General features: G+C 41.6%; 1 protein-coding gene across 1 annotated transcript; it reads right to left on the reverse strand.

The window, feature by feature from the left end:
• Positions 1–588: 588 nt before the first annotated feature.
• On the reverse strand, positions 589–4,970 carry slitrk2 (SLIT and NTRK-like family, member 2). The gene has a single exon (XM_048254657.1). It carries the CDS (start codon positions 4,248–4,250, stop codon positions 1,605–1,607), a length of 2,646 nt encoding a protein of 881 aa, XP_048110614.1. The 5' UTR covers positions 4,251–4,970; the 3' UTR covers positions 589–1,604.
• Between the last annotated feature and the right edge of the window lie 18,023 nt (positions 4,971–22,993).

The raw sequence follows: 22,993 nt of genomic DNA on the forward strand, positions 1-22,993 counted from the left end.
GTTTTAGGTACATATCAGAGTCCTCTTAAGCTATGCCTGTTAAACGGCAAAATACAAAGTGTAAAGAAAAGATCATATTACCAAATTAATCAAATAGAACAAAATCTTTACTCATTTATGACATCAATAACATATCCAGAAATGTAAGTTCACACATACAATTACTCCCATGACAAATTTTGGAAACAACATTGTTGATAAGCCTTTGCATTATTCATACTCTTGCCCTATCCTGTTGAAGGAGCTCATTGATGTGCAGGGCATGTTCAGGCTTCTTATTTTCAGAGGCACCAGGAAATGGCAACACAGTAGCTCATTGTTCAACAAGGGGAAAATCTCTCAACTGACCATTCTATTTTGTGTGAGAATGTTTTTCATCCTGTTTCAACTGAGCTCTGGATAACCACTGATTAACCAATTGCTACTCCCCATACTGTGTGTGCGTGTGCTTATATATATATATATTTATTTTATATATATATATATATATATATATATATATATATATATATATATATATATATATATATATATATATATATATATATATATATATACACACACACACACATATATGTGTGTGTGTGTGTGACTTGGGGTGTAATAGTTTTCACCATGGGGATTAAATGCAACCGCGACCATCAGTCTAGACATCAATAATTAGAGATATTTACCCATTTAAAAGCAAATTCCTATATTAAACCAAGACAGGTAGGCTATATGGTCACTGCATTCAACACTAAACTATTGTTTTTGATGATGACTCTTCATTGTTCTTTGGAAGTACAACAAAATAGTCTGAAGTCTGAAACTGCAGCTTTTCAATTTAGGCTAGAAAATGATCATCTCATAAAGAAACGATCCCCAAACATTATGCATTACCTCCAGATGAATAGCAACTTGTTAGTAAATCCAATATTATTAAATTTGTTGGCAGAAGCAAACTATCTCAAATCTTCCTTAGCATGCAAGGAAATAGCATAGGCCTAATTGTTAACCTGTTGGTATATACCACGTCATCATGACCTGCCTCCTCAATCCATGTAGCTAATGTAAGGATATGTTTTCCCCCTCATATTATATAGCCTAGTAAACAAATCTAGTTCATTTCACCATCCAAAATGGTATTTCTAGATCTCTAAGTTTATTTTATTCAGATACAAACATACATAGATGGACATTGTCAACTTGTTTAATGTCATAAACAAATAATTATAATATACAGTGATTAAAATATAGCATAATACACAAAATCTCTTTCTCTAAGAATGCAATCATGATATATTTAGAATGCTTAGGCCACTTCTGGATTAGCCCATCAATGTTAACAATATGTTACCAGTTAAAGTCATGTATCACACTCTTCACCAGGAATATCACCATGTTGTCCTTGCTTATGGGCCTAAAACAGACAAAACACTAAGCAGCATTGGACATGAAGTCAGTCACCAGTCTATGTGAGAGTCATCTGAACTGATCGTTCAAATCTAGGGGGAAAGCATTTAAATGTAGAAATATTTAGGCTACTATGATATCCTCAAAACAATAAACTCTTTTTTGGGGGAATTGCCTACACGTGAAAGGGGGAAATTATGTTAGTTATCTTACAATTGACTCATAACAGTGTGTCTTTCCAGAACCTCAAGGTAGTCCGGCTGTGTTTTAAATTTCCCGTGTAGCCATGTTTGGTCGCTTTTAGGCTGCACATTAAAATATTTCCGTGGTGTTCCATAAAGTGCCGTTTTGTTTAGACGATCCTGATTGTTCCGCCTTACTGAGTCGTATGACGGCACTACGGATCTTTTGGGCAATGTGCTGAAGTTGTAGCTCAGGGGTCCAGCGGTAGGAAGTTCCTTAACTCTCTCCCCAATATTCTGATAAAGCTCAGGGTCTCTGTTGCTACATGACTGATATTCAACTGTGCTAATAGAAAAAGTAGGACTCTGTGTTACCTCGTCCTTTCTGAGGTCAGTGGTGTTGAAGGAGAGTCCTTTCAAATTCCTATAAAACGTAACGTGGTTGCTGTCTTTCTGTATATAAATTGGATTCTGACACATCTGGCCCACATGAGGAACGTAGGTGTATTCATGAGTATCCATCTTGTCCCCTCGTGACTCTATGCTGTACGAGCTGTACTGTATCTGATAAGAGTTCACATCTAAATTGTTCACATTTGTGTGGATGCTTTCAATGCCTTTGCGTCTTTTCAGGACAAAAACGAATAAGCCAGCTCCGAAACAAACGGAAAGAATGAATACCACCAGCAACCCCAATATCAATACGGACAAGGGCACATCGGCGTGTATTTCAGGTAGGCCTACATGACTCTCTGTGGGGGTGGCATTATTTAGAAAGCGAGCGGTCACTTCAGTACTTGAAGAAGCATTAAGTCCGGGCTGCTTGGTAGCTGTAACTTGGTTGGTTTCGGTGCATATTGCATCATTTCGCAAAGACCTGAGTAAACGGCCAGCATGTTTAGAAGGCGAGTCGCATGTGATCTCATTTACCACCACGCTCGTACTGGACAACTCCATCCAGTTTTTCAGGGCAATGATATCACAGGTGCAGTCCCATGGGTTTTCCTGGAGGTCAATCTGAATGAAAGGAGAGAGCTGGTCTAGGACGCCTTGAACCGGCAAATGTGAAAAATGGTTGTTTCGCAGATTAAGCCTGGTTAGCATTGTTCCTGCGAAAACGTTATCGGGAAGGGATCTCAACAAATTGTTATTCAAGAACAGTAATTGTAGATTGTGAAGTGCATTGAATGTTTGTGGCAAAATGTCTTTGATAATATTGTATTCCAGGTACAGATATTGTAGACTTTGAAGACCACTGAATAACGACTGAGACAGACTCTCGATATAATTGCCATTTAAGTACAGCCTTCGTAAATTGGAGAGGTTCTCGAATGCCCCCTCCATAATAATAGAAAGCCTATTATTTCCTAAATGCAGGAGTTCAAGTGAGCTATATTCCATCAAATCGGTTCGATATATAACCTGCAAATAATTTCCAGTCAAGTGCAGTTTCTTTGGATAGGACGGTTTGGGTTGCAAGTCTGATATGTTATGTAGCTTCCGTTCTTGACAGTTAATATTCAGTCCGGTGTCGGAATTCTGAGATGTGCACATGCAAACGCTTGGGCAAGTCAATGGCAGGGGTGCGCGTGTCTGATAAACCATAATAGGCCCGAACACATGTTTATCTTTACCTGACGTCACTCGCGGTGTGGGACGGTGCCTCGTTTTTGTAGGACGGGATGCTTTTGGAGCTCTCGTTGGAGTAACGCGTGCGCGTAATGTGGGAAGTGGGATGTGGTACTGCGAATCAGAGGAAGGTTCCATAGCGCGGTGAGATGAGTCGCCTACATTCCTTCGGGGACAAAGGTCTTGCTTGATTAAATGAGTGACGTCTTTTCCGTGCAGGCGAAAGGGCGTTTCACATACAATATCACCAACGAAGACTGATATTGTATCCAACCAGGCTTTCAGTGGAATCAGATCACAAGTGCAATTCCAGGGATTCTCTTCCAGCTGAATCTCCATGATACCGCCAATATGTTCTAAAACACCAGTAAATGGAAGCATTTTCAACCGGTTCCCCCTTAAATCCAAGTGCGTCAGCATAACGAAGCGGAATATATTGTTGGGGAGAGAAAGCAATAGGTTGTCATTGAGAATTAAGACTTTAAGCTTATTCAGTTTGTTAAATGCTCCCGCTTCTATGATGCTAATATAATTATAATCCGCTTGCAAATACTCCAGATTGTCTAATCCAGAAAATGTCTCTTCCTTAATAATTTCCAGATTGTTGTTGTTGAGATGAATGCGCTTGAGGTTTTTTAAACCAGAAAATGCTCCTGTTTTGATCTCCTGCAATCCGTTGTTGCCTAGGTGAAGTGATGTAACATTGCCGTAGTGAAAAAAATCATTTGTGTTTAATCGTGTTAAAAAATTCCCATTCAGAAAGAGCTGCGATATTCTGTTCTGCGGAGGCTGGATTTGACCGATCGTGGTAAATCCCTTGTTTTCACAGTTAATATTCAAAGCATTTTCTTTATCCTCACAAGAGCAAAGATTCTTGCAGATATCTTGATCAATTTTGCTGCTTTCTGTCTTTGACATACTGGTCACAGTTAAGACGCTAAGCAGCAGAACGTTGCTCAGCATTTTTGCTAAAAAAATATTATTTCCGTCTAGATCAACGTAGTATGGTGCTTGTAGGCTATGGATAAATCGCAGTGAAGGCATGCATGCAAAAAAAACGCTTGGTCCAAATCTGAGAAGCACGTACCGGGTTGTTGTGTTCCCCTTAAACCTTAGTCTGAAGTCAGAAGGTAAAGGAGATATGAATGAAATCACATTCTGACGGATGATGAACCGAATGCATCCTTGTTCTGAAAATGTAGCACAGGAATCCGTTTCATGGACGACTATTCATGCTGCAGAACTCGGAACATTTCACTGGCGCTAGGGAAAAGAATCAGCTAGCCAGGCTACTTCTAATTGTGCCACAGATACTTAGCATATTCCAAATACTCATTAACACTGACATTTGGGGTAGGCTACAGTGTGAAACACCTGATATCTGTAAGTAGGCTAGAACAAAATCCGAAGTCCTCAGAATTCATTATCATGCAGAGGCGGATGCATGTCTGTGGTTTGACAGAATTTTTCGTTCGCATCCTCCCACATCGAAGACAAGGCGTTCTTGCGTCACACATGAGCTTTCGTTCCGTTAGTAGCTTATTTGTGTTTAAGGGTAGGCTATGTATCAAGACAAAAACAGTATTAGGCCTAGCCTACAGATTTTTGATAGATTTTCCTTCTTCATACAGTCAATCTTTAAGTAAGCCCGTTGCAAGATCTATTCTAAATCAATTGTGGCAACAACAATACTAGACTAGCCTATTAAAAACCTTTTTGCTCAAAAACTACTGAGATGACTGTAGGTAGCCTATAGCCTACACAGGTGAACAGGTGAGAGTTCGTACAAAAAATGGAAAAACCTTGGCAGTAATAACAGCTTGCTAAATATGGAAACATTTGGGTGCAAATGTGGGTGGTTAACAGCTGCAGAATGACAGATGAAGTAATCTAATATAAGATAATGTAGGCCTAGTAAGCAAAGTGACTTAGGTTATCTCAGGCACTGTTAACAGTCTGATGGTTGTTCACTACAGAGCACCTGAATCACTCTGTCTTGCACATGGGGGAGCTCATCATTGATGAGAGTGGTTGTCTTGTATGCATAGGCGTCAGTTTAGGTGGGGACGGTGGGGATACACACCTATCACTTTTTGCCATGACTGATTTTGTCCCCACCACTTTTCGCAACTGAAAATAAACAAAAAGCCTCTGAATGGTAATCACCATGTAACCAATTTGCATCGAAATTCACACCTCTTCTTTTCTGTTAAATTTTTAGTGGAGTCACACAGATATCACACGCATATCACTAGTCAGCTAGTTGCGGTAATAAACAGTTTGCGAAATAATTAACAAATTGACATGAAATGTAATCATATTTACATTCAGCACATGCTCTGCACACCCATTACAAATAGCATAACATGCACCCGAAGGCACTGGCTTACATGCATTGCATAAAACCACAAGAATCAATCAATAAACTGTTCGCGAAATAAACAAATTGACATGAAATTTACTCATATTTACATTCAGCACACACTGTAAAAACTTAGATCTAACTCAATAAAATTAAGACAACATATTCCAACTACTTTTTGCAAGTTTAGTGAACTAACTAATATTTTGATTTAACTTAATAATATGAATTTCAATGTATGCAAAAAGATTAAGTAGCATTTTCAGAAAAAGCCAATTAATTGAGAACAATCAATGTAAAGAATATCAGCATATTATACACATTAGACTTAATTAAAATAGGTAACCTTTAAATGAAAAAGTACTAGTTAATGTCCTCCGATTTATTAATTTTGACAAATTTGCCCTTTTTTGTTTTGTACGTAAACTGCTTTAAATAATGAGTTGCTATTACGTAAATTTCCAACATTTATTAAATCATTGCCATATCCAAACAGCAATGAGCTGGACAGTATAAACAATCAAAAACATCTGTATAGATGCATTAAAGAAAGCATGACCTCAGCTTATAAAGTGCTGGTTAGTAAAACACCTTTACAGTACAGTGTGTAGATAATATTGAAACATTTTAACACTAACATTACAGGTTACAGCTTAGCATAATAAAATAGCATAATACCTTCACAGTGTGTGTGAATATTTTGAAACATCTTAAGTCACTGATCCAACCTACTGACCAGTTTGCCTCAGTGTAGCCTCAGCAGGGATATTTTGTGTGTATAAAACATAAACTTTTTTTCACACCAGAAAGTATGACCTGCAGCATAGTATAAAACATGACAAAGACAAACCATTACAACATCTTGAAAAATTCAACGCATAATGATGTTGGACAGACAAAGAAAACAGCTGTTCACAAGTGCAGAGTGACAGTCATGTCCGAGTGCCTAGGCAAGGCCTGTTTTTCAGACTCATGAACCTGGGGCTTGGTTTTGGGCGCAGTGTGTCAAGTCCCACAAAAAGTCTTTGAAACACCTCAAATGTTTTGAAAAGCTTGGATGGATACTCAAGATTAAGTGCATATGTCAACACAAGCAGTAAGCAGTATGCTTTGGCCAAATTTCAGGACTGGTATGGGTAAGGACTGGTATTCTCTCAATGATGATTCCTACTGCATCTGGCTCACGACAGACATAGATGCTCATATTCTTCATTTTCAGGTCCTCACAAACAGTGGTCTCTGCAGCCCCCTTTGAGATAAAAGATAAAGTAATTAAGACAAATAATCTCATTTGTTGTTGGAAAAACAAATACTCCACTACTACATTGCTGGTTCAGTCAATTCACATTCACAGTCAGCACAATTTAAACCTGTTCACCAGACTGACCCAAACCTGCTATGAGACATGTTGGATTCACCATCACTTTGCGTTGTGTTTTAGTTCTGATGTCTGTATTGAAGATGGTCAATAAAGCTTGACGGCTGGATCAGGATCAGTGATCAAAAGAATTTATTGTAGATGGTACAACACTCACTAACCGAGCACAGGCTCAAGTCTCAAACAGTAAAACTGCACAGAGTCTAACAGGTGTGGTAGTAGAAGCGGGCTGCTGTTGAGCGTCTTGGCATAAGATGCTCCCCGAGTCGCTTCCTCGATCCGTCTCGAAGTCCAAACAGACAAAGCCTGTTATACTAAAATCATATCAACGTAAATCATGCCAACGTGGAAGGTACCAGCCATAGCTCAAAAATAATAGGAAGATGGAAAAGTACTAGCCCTGAAAACAGAATAACAAGGTGATATCTTATTCTGTCCATGCTATCACTAAGGCCATGAACAACTGTATGCAATATGGCAGTCTGACCTTTCTGATGGTAAATCCTATGTGTAGCCACACAGGCGCCTAAAGATTAGAACTAGGGAGTGAAACAAAGGCATGCACCTCTCCACGTCTCTACTACACACAAAAGTAACACAGATGAACACATCAGAATACATACAGATTTCTACAGTCCCCCCTCTTGATCAATTAAAAAAAACACTAATTTTTATAGATCATACAAAACAAATAAAAGGAGTCTGATGTGGTCTAAAGAACAGATAACAAACCAAGACAAGATTACTTCTCAAGCACTTTGAAAAAGGAAAAAGTGCCGGCATCTTAAAAGAAAAACATAATAACTGATTTCGTTCCGGAGGATTGTCTCACACATAAAAAGGAATTAAAAAGAAAAGGAATCAAACCCACATCCTCGGTTAATCCCGAGGCTGGGCAGCAGGAGGTACTCTAACAGGGGCCAATCTTGGAGTGGTAGTAGTGGCACGCTTGATGATACACAACACCACTTGGATAGCTAAGTAGATGACAAAGATGGGAATGAGCAGGGGCATATTGAACTGGACAATCTGAGCAAACAGGGACCCACCCCAGCTACTCAACCAACCTCCCAGGGACCAGCTACCATTATCCCGCTTAAGCTGCTGCACATTGGTGTAAATATCTTTGATGTAATTGGAGACATTACCAGTCGAGTCAGGCACGTAAGTACAGCATTCCTGTCTAATCAGAACACAAGCACCTCCCTTACTGGCCAAAACCACGTCCAGGCAGAGCCTATTCTGAAGGGCAACCTGTCTTACTGCATACAGTTCCAGGTTAATGTCTAAAGGAGCGCGTGCAGTGTCATTAGCTACTGGGTAAATGACGTGACGCTCATTTTTTTGTGTACACATGGGTAACATACATTTAATATTGTTAAAATTTGAAAATAATTTGACAAATTATTTTCAAATATCATTTTCATTAAACCCTAATCTTAAAGTTTTGGATTTATTTAATTTTGAAAGAGTATTAACTGAATTTGGGTAAAATTGTCAACACGGTGTAACCACAAAAACATGAACCAAATAATTACACCTTCTGAAAAAAATTTGAAATTCTCTCCAAAATCCCTTCTAAAATAATCTGGTATGATCTTGCACAAGAACTTTTCTATATTTAATACAAGTAATGAAACCCCATTGTTCTGAATGTTTGAATTAATATGGGGAATCGTGTCTGTCACATCAACCACTTAAAATGTCAAGTGGTGTAACCACCATTTAAGGAGCAATTTTGTATGTATTATGTCAGAGAATCATGTGACAGGAAATTATGTCATAGAGAAGGACCCTTCAAGACCCCAACTGCTATGAGTCAAGGTTAGCAACTCTCTTAAAGTAACATAATAGTGTTTTTAGGCCATGGCCAGGCAAGCTTAGGTTACATGTCAAATGGTATGACCTTTTAAAAATGTTGATAAATCATAATAATCATAAAATATTAAATTTAATGTAAAAACTGTGTTTGAATATTCACATAAAGGTGAAGTGTGTACACATTTGTCCATAATAATGCCTGCAAATTTTGCTTTTAAATATAAATGTCAAATGGTGTAACCGGTTACACTATTTGACTCTTTTCTGTTTGAGACCAGTTTGATCAGATTCAGGGCCAAGAGTATGTAATTTTAGGTGCCAATTATATTATTTTTATAATTTAAATAGTGACTAACTGTTTAGCATTGTTTAACAATAGCTTTAAAAGGGTTTAATTAGATTGCAATTTAAGCGATTTTTGAAACGCAAAGCTTTTCATTTTAAATTTAAACTTCCATAATAATTTTTTTATATTTTATTATGATGTATGTAAACAGTATGTTCAAATTATAAATACATAATATAAATATATTTATTATATATAAAATGTACCTCTTGTCCCCCAATGGATGCCACTTACAAGCAAGACAAACTTGTCTCGCCACAGAGTCACGCAGATCCTGCTGTTGGTTGGTTGTTAAGAAATTATCATACCCACTCTTTCACTCACTCTTATTCTCTCTCACACACACTTTGGGCCCTAATTTATCAATATAAAATGCATGGTCACTAGAAAATAGCGTAAATACATTTAGGGGTTTTTCCAGTCCACATTCGGGGTGGTTTTGTTATCAAACGTCAGGTGCCTGGCGCAAAAAGGTGGCTCTTATGTTTCTTAATCAGTCATGGGTGTGTTTTGGGCTTAACATCCTTTAAACCAGTGGTCCCCAAACTACGGCCCGCGGGCCGAATACGGCCCGCCGACTCATTTTGGGTGGCCCCCCAAAACATGTCCATGGTATATAGCATCTGGCCCGCACTGGAGTACGACATTGTCAAACTATGACCTCCGTAATTTCCCCCATTCATTCTCTATGGCGAGTCTTAACAATACATGTGAAATACTCTTTTTGTCCACTGGTGGTTGTTTTGGCGCTGTTTCACGTTTGCCATTGAAAACGGAATGAAATGTAGGCCTACCTGTAAACAATGTAAGAGGCCTATGCTGACTGCATCAATGCTCAAAGTATTCTAAAAGTTTATTAATGAATTGTTAATAACTAACTAACTTCTATTCAAGTCATATTTCTGGGACTTTCTGGGATAATTATTTCTATTTTTTATCCACTCGTTCAAATGTTCATAGAGTTCACAAAGTTCTCATTAGGTGATCTCAGATGTTTTTGCCAGCACTTCATAAAACTCTCATAGTTTGAGAACTTTGTATTAATTATTTGTAGAATATTGCTTGTTCACAACTTGAGCTGTGTATGCAGACATAGAGTTCACACATTTTGAATAAAATACTTTTGGGACTCCCTGCTAATACTTTTGGGAATGCTAGTCTTTTTATTAGTATTATTTCATTTGAGCTACATTTTACACTGATATGATATGATGGCAACATAAACACAGCTAACAATGGTATTAAATTGCAGTAGCCTATGATTAAATGTAATGGAATATTCAACTAAGGTAGACTGCTGTTGTTCACAGCACTAAGCTATTTATGGTTACTGATACTCCGAGTCTCTGGCCCTCGCTTAGGCATAGTGAGCTGGCCCTCGGAAGAAAAAGTTTGGGGACCACTGCTTTAAACCAATGAGGATGACATCTGTCATTCCCTTTAACAGCAAGCAGGGCAACTTCAAACAGCGCATCAGTATTTTGATAGTCAGCGGTGTATTTGAAGGAATCTGCTTGTACGACCGTATGGAACAGGTATTCCACTAAGCCATTCTTTACTAAAACCGAGTAGAGTATACAGTAGGCTACACACATCTGCACTTGTCTATTAATTGAACATATAGGCAAAGTGAAACTAACTTCACTGTGGTGTCATAGTCAACGACAAAACAGTTAAACACAGTTAATTACTTTCAATATTGACTGACAATGGGTTACCAGCAAAAACATAGTCTGAAAAAAGCAAAACTTCCCCCTATAATGTTCGAATGACTGAATAAATAACCTAAGGACATTTATTCTGCAGAGGAATTGCTGCTTACATCTCGTGACCGTGCGTCTTCAGCTGTGTTTCATATGCGCCTTTCGCTATAGACCAGGCTTTTCTTGGTCAGTGGCATAATGCTTTTTAGACGGTATAAGATAGTGATTAGATCATGTGCCAGACCACACCTTATGTCGGTAATTGCCACACCCCTGGGCGCATTATTTAATAAAAGTGTAAGATAGGAAAAAACTTTGCGTCAGAATAATAATACGCTTTGCGCCAGGTTTTGCATCGCGAAAATAGGGCCCTTTATCTCACTGTCTTTGAAAATAATGGGTATAAACTGAAATTGTATGAAAACTAAATTGAAATCCAATAGAACTCAATTTTCTTTATTGATGTTATGAAATGATATTTGATATGGAATATGATGAATGACATGAATACATATCAAAATATCCAATTCAGTTTACCTTGATGCCTATTTTCTGTGTCAATTTCTTGTCCTATTGCTATAAACGTTTTATGGTCAATTGGTGTAACCGATTTATGTCAATTGGTGTAACCAGTATTTTGTCTAAAATACTAATAATGTACAAAACATTAATATGGATAATGATTTAATACTCTACTTTACTGTAATAATGGTTGTTTAAACCATTTTTACTCAAATGGTCAAATAATAGACAGAAAACAAGATGTTTACAGCATATGGTCTTGCTCAGTACAATGAAAAACCCATATAATTTAAATTTAGAAATAAATATAATAAAACATATTCTCATAGGATATTACAAAATAAACTAATAATTTCATGAGAACAATTGCATGAACTCTAGGAGGTGTGAAATATTAGATATTTGTCATTTTTGTGGTTACACCATTTGACAATTTAACAGGCTGTTAGTTCTATCTTTTGTTAAAAAATAGCATACACGTCATATTAAATAATATGAATACAACAGAAATACAGTTTCTGTATACACTTTAGCAAACTTCAGGCATGTTTTGTTTTAAAGGTTTAAACATATTTTTAATTTTCTCATCTTACCAACCCTTATCTGTCACTGACCCTACTACATCAACAATGTGTACCAGGTCTCTAATCTCATGAAGCGCCACAGTTAGGCCATAAATTGGAATTAAAGCGGAAAGAATCTCTGTGTCGGGGTTGCAACAATACTGTGACCCCCAAAAGCGTCACGCTTAGTCCTAGGGTGTATGGATGTTGACTCACCCACCAAATGTTCCCTCTCCACAATCCTCACAGCTGGAACAACATAAGCTAGATAACATGAGCCTTGCCAATTAGGGGGAAGATAGGAATATGCATACTGTCCACACGCATCATCGGGGGAAGGAGAATAAGGACCACTTCACTGGACTGTTCAATGGAAACCTCAGTCTGTCCAACCTGAACTTCATATGGGCAGATGCTCTGACCTACCACCGACCGTCCACTCTTGTCGGCCACCGAACAGATCACACCACGTGGGGCATAACTCAATTTAAGCTTAGTAGGTGGCCCTCCGACCCATGGAGGATTGGGAAACATGTCATCAGGGGAACCATTTGCAGTACTGTTAAAGGCTGCTACAGACTCTGGGATGGTAAAGGGGATGGCTATGTAAGGATACACTTCAGAGGCAGATGGCATTAACCCGCATACCCAACACGAATGCTTACGTTTGGCCTGGGCCAACCCGTGAGCCGTTTTCAGGAAAGTGTTGTCCTTGTGCACATCATGATGGCTGTCATACAGAGTATCAGTAACAATAACCAGGTGGCATAGGATAACAGCAAAACAAATGATACATTTCTGATTAAACATTTCACAGGTTTATGTAATCACTCCTGAATTAGTTAATAGCTAATGCCAATAATAAAAAACAGGTAAGACTTGTCCAAGTCTATCACCTTTCTGAGCATGAGTTTGTGTCAACAAGAGTTAATTAGCACAACACTCCAGGCAGGCTCGGTTTTACAGGGAAAGATTCTACACTGGTGTCCCTACCCTTTTAATTTTTTCCTCTGACTTCCCGTGAAAACAACAAATCCACCGTCAAAATGAAAGTCTTCCGTGAATCTTCCTCCCTGGTATACACCCTATTTCTAAAAAGAAGACGGGCGGAAAATCAGATCTAAATCGCATTCCCTGCCCGGCGCAGTCATGTTTCAGGCGGATCAACTAGTTTGCAGTGGCTCGCATGTATCCATTTGGTTTTGCCCTGGACCTTTACTGCCGACTGTGTTATCAACAAGATCTGATATGGCCCATCGTACTTCGCTTCTAGCGCTAACCTTTGGGACTTGTAAATCATCACCCACTGACCTGGCACTAGAGAGTGCCCACCTTCCGGAGGGTCTCCCCAGGCCTCTTTCACTTGATTAGCCGCTGTCTGGACCGCTTCTGTCAATTGCACACAGTGGTTCAGCATTGCATCTGATGTCAGGTGGATGTTGGCTTTCCTCAGATCAATCGTGCCTGGTGCAGAGAAAGGCCTGCCAGTCACGATCTCAAATGGGCTGAGTCCTGTGTCTCTGTTGCTTGTAGCACGCATGCTACACAGAACTGTTGGTAAGGCGTCAACCCAAGGAATGCCTTCTTGATGTTTCTTGGCCAGTCGTTCCTTCAACGTCCGGTTGGCTCTCTCCACCTGCCCAGAGGATTCTGGTTGGTAAGGGCAGTTCAGGGACCATTGCACATTCAGCATGCGGGCCACCTCGGCGCAGACTGCTCCAGTGAAGTGTGTTCCGTTGTCTGAGCAGATCTGTTCCGGCAATCCGTATCGTGGAATGATGTCTTTCACAAGGACTTTGGCAGTGTGTAGTGCAGTTCCGGATCGTGCAGGGAACGCCTCGATCCACCTGAAGAACTTGCACAGGACAATCAGAACGTCGCGATAGCCTTTGCACTTTGGAAGGGTGATGTAATCTATCTGAAGAACTCTGAAAGGCCCTGGTGGAGCAGGTGTTTTCAATGTTGGCAGTTTGACCTTACTGTCGTGGTTGTTTTGCCGACAGGTGGCACACCGCTTGACGATGTCCCTGGCCGTTGCTGTGAACTTTGGGGCCCACCAGACCTGTATGAATCTGTTCCTCATCTTTTCCACTCCCACGTGTCCAAGTGAATGAATTTGCGTCGCCAGGTATGGCAGAAGACTTTCTGGAGCCACTGTTCGTGTTCCAAACCTCCACAGGTTGTCGTCATGGAGCTTCGCCGCATTTTCAATCCAAGTCCACTTCTCTTCTCGGCTTTCGCTGTTCTGCATGTCTTTGATGTTGGCCAAACTTTCCCGTTTTCCCTCTTCAGATGTTTTCTTGACCTTCTTTGTCACTCTCATCATGCATTTCTCGTTGTCATTTTCAAAAATGTTCCTGTTACCGTTAGATCCGTCCGTGTTTCCATTTCTTTGTCCATTCTCGTTTGTCGTTTCGTTATCCCCCCCTTCTCTTTTTCTTGCGGCTGTTCTTGACGCCGCATCCGCCAATGCATTGCCTCTTGCCTCAAGGGTGTCTTGCCTTGTGTGTGCTTTCACTTTTATGACTGCCAGGTCTTTTGGTAGTTGCATTGCATCCAACAATTCAGCCACAAGCTCTCCGTTTTTGATGGGTGTTCCTCTAGCTGTTACAAAACCCAGTTGTTTCCACAGAAGTCCAACATCCATTGTAACTCCATGCACATAGCGTGAGTCACAGTAGACAGTAGCTGTCTTACCTTCTGCGAGTTTCAAAGCTTCAATCATTACTTTCAGTTCTGCTTGTTGGGCTGAAGTGCCAGGAGTCATGGAATCAGATGCCAATACTTCGTGTTCGGTTGTCACAGCCCATCCAGCGCCACGGATTCCATCCTCCACTAGCGAGGAGCCATCAGTGAACAGTACTAAGTCTGGGTTTTGGAGGGGTTCCTCCTTCACTGGGTGTTCTTGTTCCAAGAGAGCCACCAGGTCTTCACACCTGTGGTCTTCTGTCCCGTCGGTGTCAGTGGGAGCTAGCATGGTGGATGGGTTGGATATTGTAGCTTTCTGAATGACAATGTTTGGAGATTCAAGCACCGCTTGCCAGTTTCCCCAACGGCTGTCAGAGACACATGGAACTTTTCGTCGGGCCATCAAGGTGTTCACTGAGTGTGGGCATTTGACAAACAGCTGTTGATCGAGCACGATGTTGTTGACCAGCTGTATAGCTAAGTATACAGCTGGTCAACAACATACAGTTCGGTCTTGAGTGATTTCACGTTTGCCTGGGGATATCTTTTGTCCAAGGAACACAACTTCTGTCTGTGACATTTGTACTTTTTCGTAGCTGATTTTGTGGCCTTTGGCGTGCAGATAGTCCAGCAAGGCCAGCACGTCTCTGTTGTGTTCTTCTTCAGTCTCAGATGCAATCAAAATGTCGTCCAAATACGTGATGACCTCTGAGGTCAATTTGGGTGCTTTGGGAGCGTGAGGTGTCGTCGTAGCGCCTGGTGGTAGATGGTTGGTGCGCAGTTTAGGCCCTGAGGCAGTCTTTTCCAATGGTATTGGCTCCCGTTGAAGGAGAAGGCCAGCCAGTCTTGACACTCTGTGGCGATGGGAATTGTCTAGTAGGCGTTGACGCTGTCCAGCACCGTGAACATTGTATGCTCCGGTGTCAAAGAGTTGAAAATGGTGGACACGTCTGGCACTATTGGGCAGATGTGGTCAAGAGTCTTTTTGGCTTCACGATAGTCAATGGTCAATCTCCAGGTGTTGTTGGCCTTTTTCACAGGCCAGACTGGGGCATTGGAAGCAGACTTTGTTTTGGCGATGACTCCTCTTTCCTCTAATTCCTTAATGATTGGGCGGAGTCCGTCCAAGGCAGCTCGATTGATGGGATATTGCTTCACACACGGAGGTGGTCTTCCAGTCAGTCTGAGAGGTTCCATTTCCAGCAGTCCACAGTCGTTCTTTCCTTTGGCCCATGCAGCGTGTTCCCGGAGGTCCTCTCTTTTCAGCCTTCGCAGGTTCAAAGAGACTTCCCCATCTTTAAATTTGACCGTTAACCCTCTATGAGTTTACTCGACAAGATGCGGTGCTGAATAAAACGGCCGATTTAGTCAAATAGGGTGTCATATTTCGTTCGACCTCCACTCCACTAGATGGCAGACATGTCACACGTCATCCCCGAGTCGAAAAAACAGCTTGCTTTAAACAAAACTTTCTAGCTACAGCGCATTGAATCAGTGCGTGAAATACCGGAGCTAGTGTGCGTGTGAGCCACTTTGTCAGAGCGATATTGTCAACGCGTCAGCGGTTTTGCATTAGATTATCGTCTAATGGCATCAAAAAAGTTTACCTGAAATGAAGTGTTGGGTCTTCTATTCGCGGACCCTGATTCTGAAGGGGAATATCTGCCTTCAGAAAATGACGGTGATTCGTTTAGTGAGGCTTCAGATGCGTCCCTGCCTTGCAATGATGCAGCTGGACAAAGTGAGAGTTTACTCCATAGTTTAGCTTACACCAAGCACAAACGTTGAATCGTTTGCCCAATGTCACTGGTGGGAATAATGTTTCACGGGTTCGGAGTGTTCATCGGGAAGTTAGCAGGGTGTTAGTGGTGTGGCGAACGAGGCTGGAGGTATCCTAATGTCCATAGCTCTAGCTTCTGTCTTCTGAACGTGTGCCCTTTCCGCAATCGCGGCGACAGTAACGTGTTGGAGCCTTTGTCTAATGCCACTGGGTATGTTCGACGAGGTCGAAGTGCTCATAGGACAGTTAGGGGGGAACGTAGAGGCAGTGTGGGGAGTCGCAATGAGAATGACAGTAGGCTTAGTCCGAGCTGCGCAAATTCTCTCCACTCACGCGAGGCAGATCTGGCCATGCTGCTCGCAACAGGAGCAGAGGTGGTGACACGGGGCAGGAGAGCCATTAGGCCATGCATAGTCTATCACAAGATGATGGGAATGCCGGCCCTGTATGGATAGGATATGGATATGGATAGTCATTATCTCTACAGCAAAAGGCCTGCTACATAAAAAAAAAAATTGTCAGCCATTTATTAGTAATGATTTACACTGTTGATCATCTATTTCCCTGACCATTTAGGACATGTGTTCTTTTTTGTGTGTTCATGTCCTTGTGATGTGTATGTCTTTGTCAGCTAAGAAAAAAACAACAAAAAAACATCAACAAAAACAACAAAAAAAAAACAAATACTAACATTGTCTCTTGTCTTGTCTCGTCATCTCACTCCTGATCTGTGCCTTGCCGTGGCAAGTGAGCTTTTGAACTAAACAGGTCTTGTCTACTTGTGTTTGTGTGTCATCTGAATAATATATATGTGCCCCATACATGGAATCAGAGTGCCTACTGTATGTAGTAAATGGAAAATCTCTACAGCAAAAGGCCAGCCTACCGCTACATGCATTTGGTTTGTTTCTGCCATTTATTAGTAATGATTTATACAGTTTGTTTACTACTTACTATTTACCTGAGCAATCAGTATTGTGCAATATAGCATACAGAAGGTGAGGGACATTTTGGGGGAAAAGAAGTGGTGCATTTTATCATTCAAACATGCAACTTTTCATGAAAATTCTATAATCCAAGATGGCCGCCATCATATGACGTCATAATATGCAAATTAGATATAAACATTTAATCTCTACATAAACTTTGGGTCATCCTTAATATTTCTCTAATTTACAGAAAGTCTCTATCTCTTATCACTTTTAAGATATAGCCTTTTGAAATGAAGATGTCAAAATCGAACGTTTCGAAAAAAAACCTCTGGCGCCTAAAGGGTTAAAGGACAGCAGGCGTTAAAGGACAGCAGCACATCCATCCCCAGCAGAGGTTCGCGGATCTGGTCGCCTGCCCATAGGTGGCATGTTACCTCGGTGGGTCCAATGGCTATAGTGACTGGGGCTGTTTGCTTCAGACTGAATTTTGTGTTTCTTCAATAGTTTGGACGAAAAGACTGTGAGTTCAGCACCAGTGTCAATCAAAAATTCAATTTCAATGTGTTCTTCAAGCAAGGCAGTAACGTAAAGGGTGTTGTCGGCAAGTCGTGGGGCGGCGGCAATTGATCGGAGTGAGGGGGTGTCTAGTTTCCCGGGACCGCAGAGAAGAGGGTTTCCAGATGCTCCATGCTCAGGTTTTTAAATCTTTTCAACATGGCTTTCTTGTCCTCATCATTGTCGGACCCCTCATCTCTCCTCCGGCGGTTTGGTTCTTCCCCGCAGGACTTCCAGTTTTTTGGCTTTTCCTTGCAGTCTCTTTTCCAGTGGCCTGTCTTCCCACAGTTGTGGCACTTCCCTTTCTTTTCTCTCCTTGCCCTCTCTCTTGTTGGCATTCAGGTTTCTGATCTTCACCTCAGTATCGCGTGCTACTCTGATGGCACAGTTCATGACTTGATGGGAATCAATGTTGTCATCCTCCCAGTTGGCGAAGATGAGTTTCACTCCTTTTTGGATGTCAGGCAGGAGCCCCCGAAGATATTGACTCTTCAAAGGCGCCTCACAGGCCGCTGCGATGGTGTCAGGAGTCGTGGTTCATTCCCCCGTATTGCAGATAGGCGCCTCTTGGTCTTTGGCTTGGTTACGGGAGCAGCCGCTCCCTGGCTTGCATTAGATGTGGATGGGGCGTCCGTCACGGGGACAGCAGTTGCGTTATCATTCGCTGGTGCTTGGTTGGGTTGTTCGGGTGGCAGGTATTGGGGGTTGGTTGCCGGTGGCGCTGGTAACAGCATGGATGGGGTTAGAGTGGGTGCTGTAGCAGTGGCCAGTGGCTGGTAATGGCCCTGCTGGGGTTGAGCAGTTTGTTGGTAGTGGGTCACATATGGAGTGTAGAGGCCAGGGCCTGTTGGTGGGCCCATGCTGGCTTGAGCATCAGCTGTAGATTGTTGGTAACCGGGGCCTCTCCCTGTTGGCTGTTGGTACCCGCCAGGTGGGGTGCTGCTCATTGGCTCAAAAAGACCTCCGATAGCCTGATAGTGTGCGATGAAACTGCCTCCCAGCTCAATAGTGTCAGAGATGTCCACTGCACTTCCAGAAGCCTCCACCATGGCAGGTGGCGCTGCTGGGTCCAAGCCATGCAGTGTCGGATAGAGGCGGGTGTTGTGCTGCCCGTCACGCCCCCCTCCCCCATGATGGGGCGGTGGTAGTGGGATGAGTTGGCTCCTCCCCTCAGAGTGGCGCGCTGTGACTGCTCCTCTTCGCCACATTCCAGTGTGTTCCAGCAACATGTCTGCTTCTGCCAACTGTTCCTCCAAATCACGTCTCTCCATCTCACTTCTCCAAGTCTTGTCTCGAATCTCTGTCTCCAATTCTTGTATCTTCCTTTTCAATGACTCTTCCACAATTGCGGCCATCTGCAACCTCTTTCCAGCTATCCCTGCCTGTGATTTCAACTCTTCTGCCAGACATGTAGTACGATGTTTTTCGGCATCCACCTCCTGCGAGCAGGATTCCCGCATAGCCCCCATAAAGGATCGCCTTAGTTGACTCATTAACAAAAAGGCATAGGGCTCACGATGTCTGTTGTGCTTTTTCCAACTCAAATACACCTCACGGACCTTCTTAGGTGGCCAGCGCCCCTGGACAATAGATGCTGGATCAATTTCAAAGTCTGTTCGCAATTTTTCTTCAAATTTGCCCAATTGAAATTTCTTCGCCATCCAATCTGACACATAATCTTGTATTTCAGCAAATGTCTCCTCCTGCTGAGGCTTCACTTTCTCCTCATCATGGTCAGCTGCTTGCTTATCTTCTTTTTGCTTATTGCGCCCGCGAGCCATCTCTGATTTCTTACTCTCTTGCACAATGTCTTGTTTCAAATTATTATTATGGCCCGAAGCCATTCGTATTGGACTATGTGTTCGTACAAGGACGTGGTCCTTTATTTAAACTTTTTACTTAAATTTGTCAGTAGTGTGTGATGTTTTAGTGCCAACTTTTGCGATTCTGCTTTGGCCAAAGAAAAAAGGAACTTTTTCTCTCTCTGTCCTTCTCCTTTTTTCCCCACACACGCACACTCACACACACATGCTCGCTGCTCCCGCCAGGGAAAAGCAAACACTCTCTCTTTATCTCTCTCGCTCCGTAACCTGGCACTTGGTAAGTTATTTTACTCACAGCATGAAGCCACAACAATAAATTTCATCAGACTATTTCTTTTCTCCCAAAACGGCTGGACAACGATAAAAATTAATGTCTCACTCACACCTTTAGCGATCTCTCGTTAAATTCACAGTTGACCAAGTCAACAAAAACATAGGTTGGAAACTCTATCCCACTTTTCAATTACTGCACAACCAAAACACCCCACTCTAGTGATTTCGTCTCCTCTCCGTATCACTGTAACGCTAAGTTTAGTCCTAGGCCATTAAACTAAACAAAAACCTTGAGAAACAACCACACAGTTCACTTCAGCAAAAATAATGACTGTAGCAACAGTAACTCCTTCTATTTCCTCTTCGGCACCCGCACAGCATTTATCACAAACCCCACACAGCTTTTATCACAAAACCCACACAGCTTAGCATGTAATGGCAGTACAGAAAAAAAAGAAAAGCTTTAATCCCCCAAGCTTGTCCGTAGTTAATCGATTACTTCTTTTAATTCGTTCACGAATCTATTCCAATTACCCAAAATATGTGTACACTTTAACCGTTTACTTTATCAGAAAACTTCTTATATCCAATGACATCTAGAGCTCATCAATCATTGATATAGGTATATAGATATGTTACTTGTCAAAACACTTAATGACACAAACTTCAATACTCTCATTAATGTGCAGCTTTAAATCAAAAAATTCTAATTTACTCCCTAAATTATGTTTATTTTAACTTTACTTTTGGTTCTTTTCACGCACAGAGGAGTAAAAAACTCTTTGCTTTCACCTGGTCAGAGTTTCTTCACTGCGGCGGGTGCACACGCGCACAGCATCCTCCCTCTTGGTAGGCTTCCAGCTGGGGTTGGTCACGTCAGCCCGGGGCCAAAATAGACTCTTCTTACAGATGTGAAGTTTCAAAATCTGCCCTCGAAGTCTTTTTGAACCCGAAGACTCAGTCTGACCTCGCCGAATGGATGTTCTCGTCTTCCCCCTCCTCTTGCGTTCGGGTCACGGAAACCAAATGTTGGATTCACGATCACTTTGCGTTGTGTTTTAGTTCTGATGTCTGTATTGAAGATGGTCAATAAAGCTTGACGGCTGGATCAGGATCGGTGATCAAAAGAATTTATTGTAGATGGTACAACACTCACTAACCGAGCACAGGCTAAGTCTCAAACAGTAAAACTGCACAGAGTCTAACAGGTGTGGTAGTTAGTAGAAGCGGGCTGCTGTTGAGCGTCTTGGCATAAGATGCTCCCCGAGTCGCTTCCTCGATCCGTCTCGAAGTCCAAACCTGAGACAAAGCCTGTTATACTAAAATCATATCAACGTAAATCATGCCAACGTGGAAGGTACCAGCCATAGCTCAAAAATAATAGGAAGATGGAAATTACTAGCCCTGAAAACAGAATAACAAGATGATATCTTATTCTGTCCATGCTATCACTAAGGCCATGAACAACTGTATGCAATATGGCAGTCTGACCTTTCTGATGGTAAATCCTATGTGTAGCCACACAGGCGCCTAAAGATTAGAACTAGGGAGTGAAACAAAGGCATGCACCTCTCCACGTCTCTACTACACACAAAAGTAACACAAAAGTAACACAGATAAACACATCAGAATACATACAGAAATACCCCAGATTTCTACAGACAATACTTACACAGTAATCAGAGATGAGCTCCTGTCCTCTCTCTCCCATATCAAAGAGGCATCTCAGAGTGACATCTCTCTTCCTCACTGCAATGGCACTTGGGTCCTAGTTAATGGAACAAAAACAAATAAACTATTTTTGTTGGACAGGTAATTGAAAGACAATGTGAGTTAAGGGATTTAGCTTCTGGGTGTTATCTTGAGAGGTGAGACTGGAAGGAACTGAATGCTAATACACTGCACATTTATATTTAATTCATATTACTCTAAACCATCTTTTGTAAATCAACCGTATGCTACTATACCAGTGGCAGACCGTGCGCTCAGAGGTTAGACCTTCATGACTATTGGGGGGATCCCTAAGAAAGATTTTTTTTTACTTTTAAGGCCCTATTTTGGCAACTTGTCTCACCTTCATATCAAGCCGCCGCGCGAGCCAGGCCGGGGGGATTTCGGACGCACGTTCAAACAAACTTAAATATTCAAATTCCAACAAAAATAGGATTTTCTATCCTTCTAAATACAACCTAAATATATTCCAAAGATGTATGCGTGTATCAATGTAAATGTAAACGAAAAGCTTCAATGTTGTTTTGTAAGTTGTTACTGTAGTTCGTGAGTTCTTAGTCTATGTTCGTGTGTTCGTGGTCTATGTTCGTGGTTAAAAAACTATATCGCTCCCAACTGTGTCTAGCGCTTCTTCTCTAATGTGTTCACCTGCCAGGCCTCACTTCCTGTGTCCATATATAGGAGTTCCTGGTGGTGTCATAAAACAAAGTAAAAGTGCCAGCAGGGGGAGGTAAATTTCAATAAAATAAACTTAAGCTTAAATTGGCCCTAACAGGCCCTATTTTGGCGATCTAAAATGCATGGTCGCTGGTGAAAAGGGGTTTACATACATTTAGGGGTTTGTCCAGTCCACATTCGGGGTGGTTTTGTCATCAAACGTCGGGCGCTTGGCGCTAAAAGGATGTTCTTATGTTTCTTAATCAGTCATGGGTGTGTTTTTGGCGTAACATCCTTTAAACCAATGAAAATGACATCTTTCCTTCCCTTTAACAGCAAGCAGCGCAACTTCAAACAGCGCATCGGTATTTCGATAGTCAGCAGCGTATTTGAAAGAATCTGCTTGCACGCGAGACCATATGGAACAGGTATTCCACTAAACCATGCTTTCCCTAGCAGAGTATAGCCTAATGAATGACTGAATAAAAAACCTAAGGACATTTATCCTGCAGAGGAGTTGCTGCTTACATCTTGTGACAGTACTGTACGTCTTCAGCTGTGCTTCATATGCGCCTTTCGCTATAGACCAGGGCCCGTATTCACAAAGCATTTTATCTTACCACTAGGAGTGCAAGTGCTCCACCAGCCATCAT

Source organism: Alosa alosa, chromosome 10 (genome assembly GCF_017589495.1).
Source record: "Alosa alosa isolate M-15738 ecotype Scorff River chromosome 10, AALO_Geno_1.1, whole genome shotgun sequence".
NCBI classification, from domain to species: Eukaryota; Metazoa; Chordata; class Actinopteri; order Clupeiformes; family Clupeidae; genus Alosa; species Alosa alosa.

Excerpts from the sequence above, each read along its gene's own strand:
- slitrk2 (XM_048254657.1), bottom strand. The coding sequence starts at position 4,250 with ATGCCTTCACTGCGATTTATCCATAGCCTACAAGCACCATACTACGTT.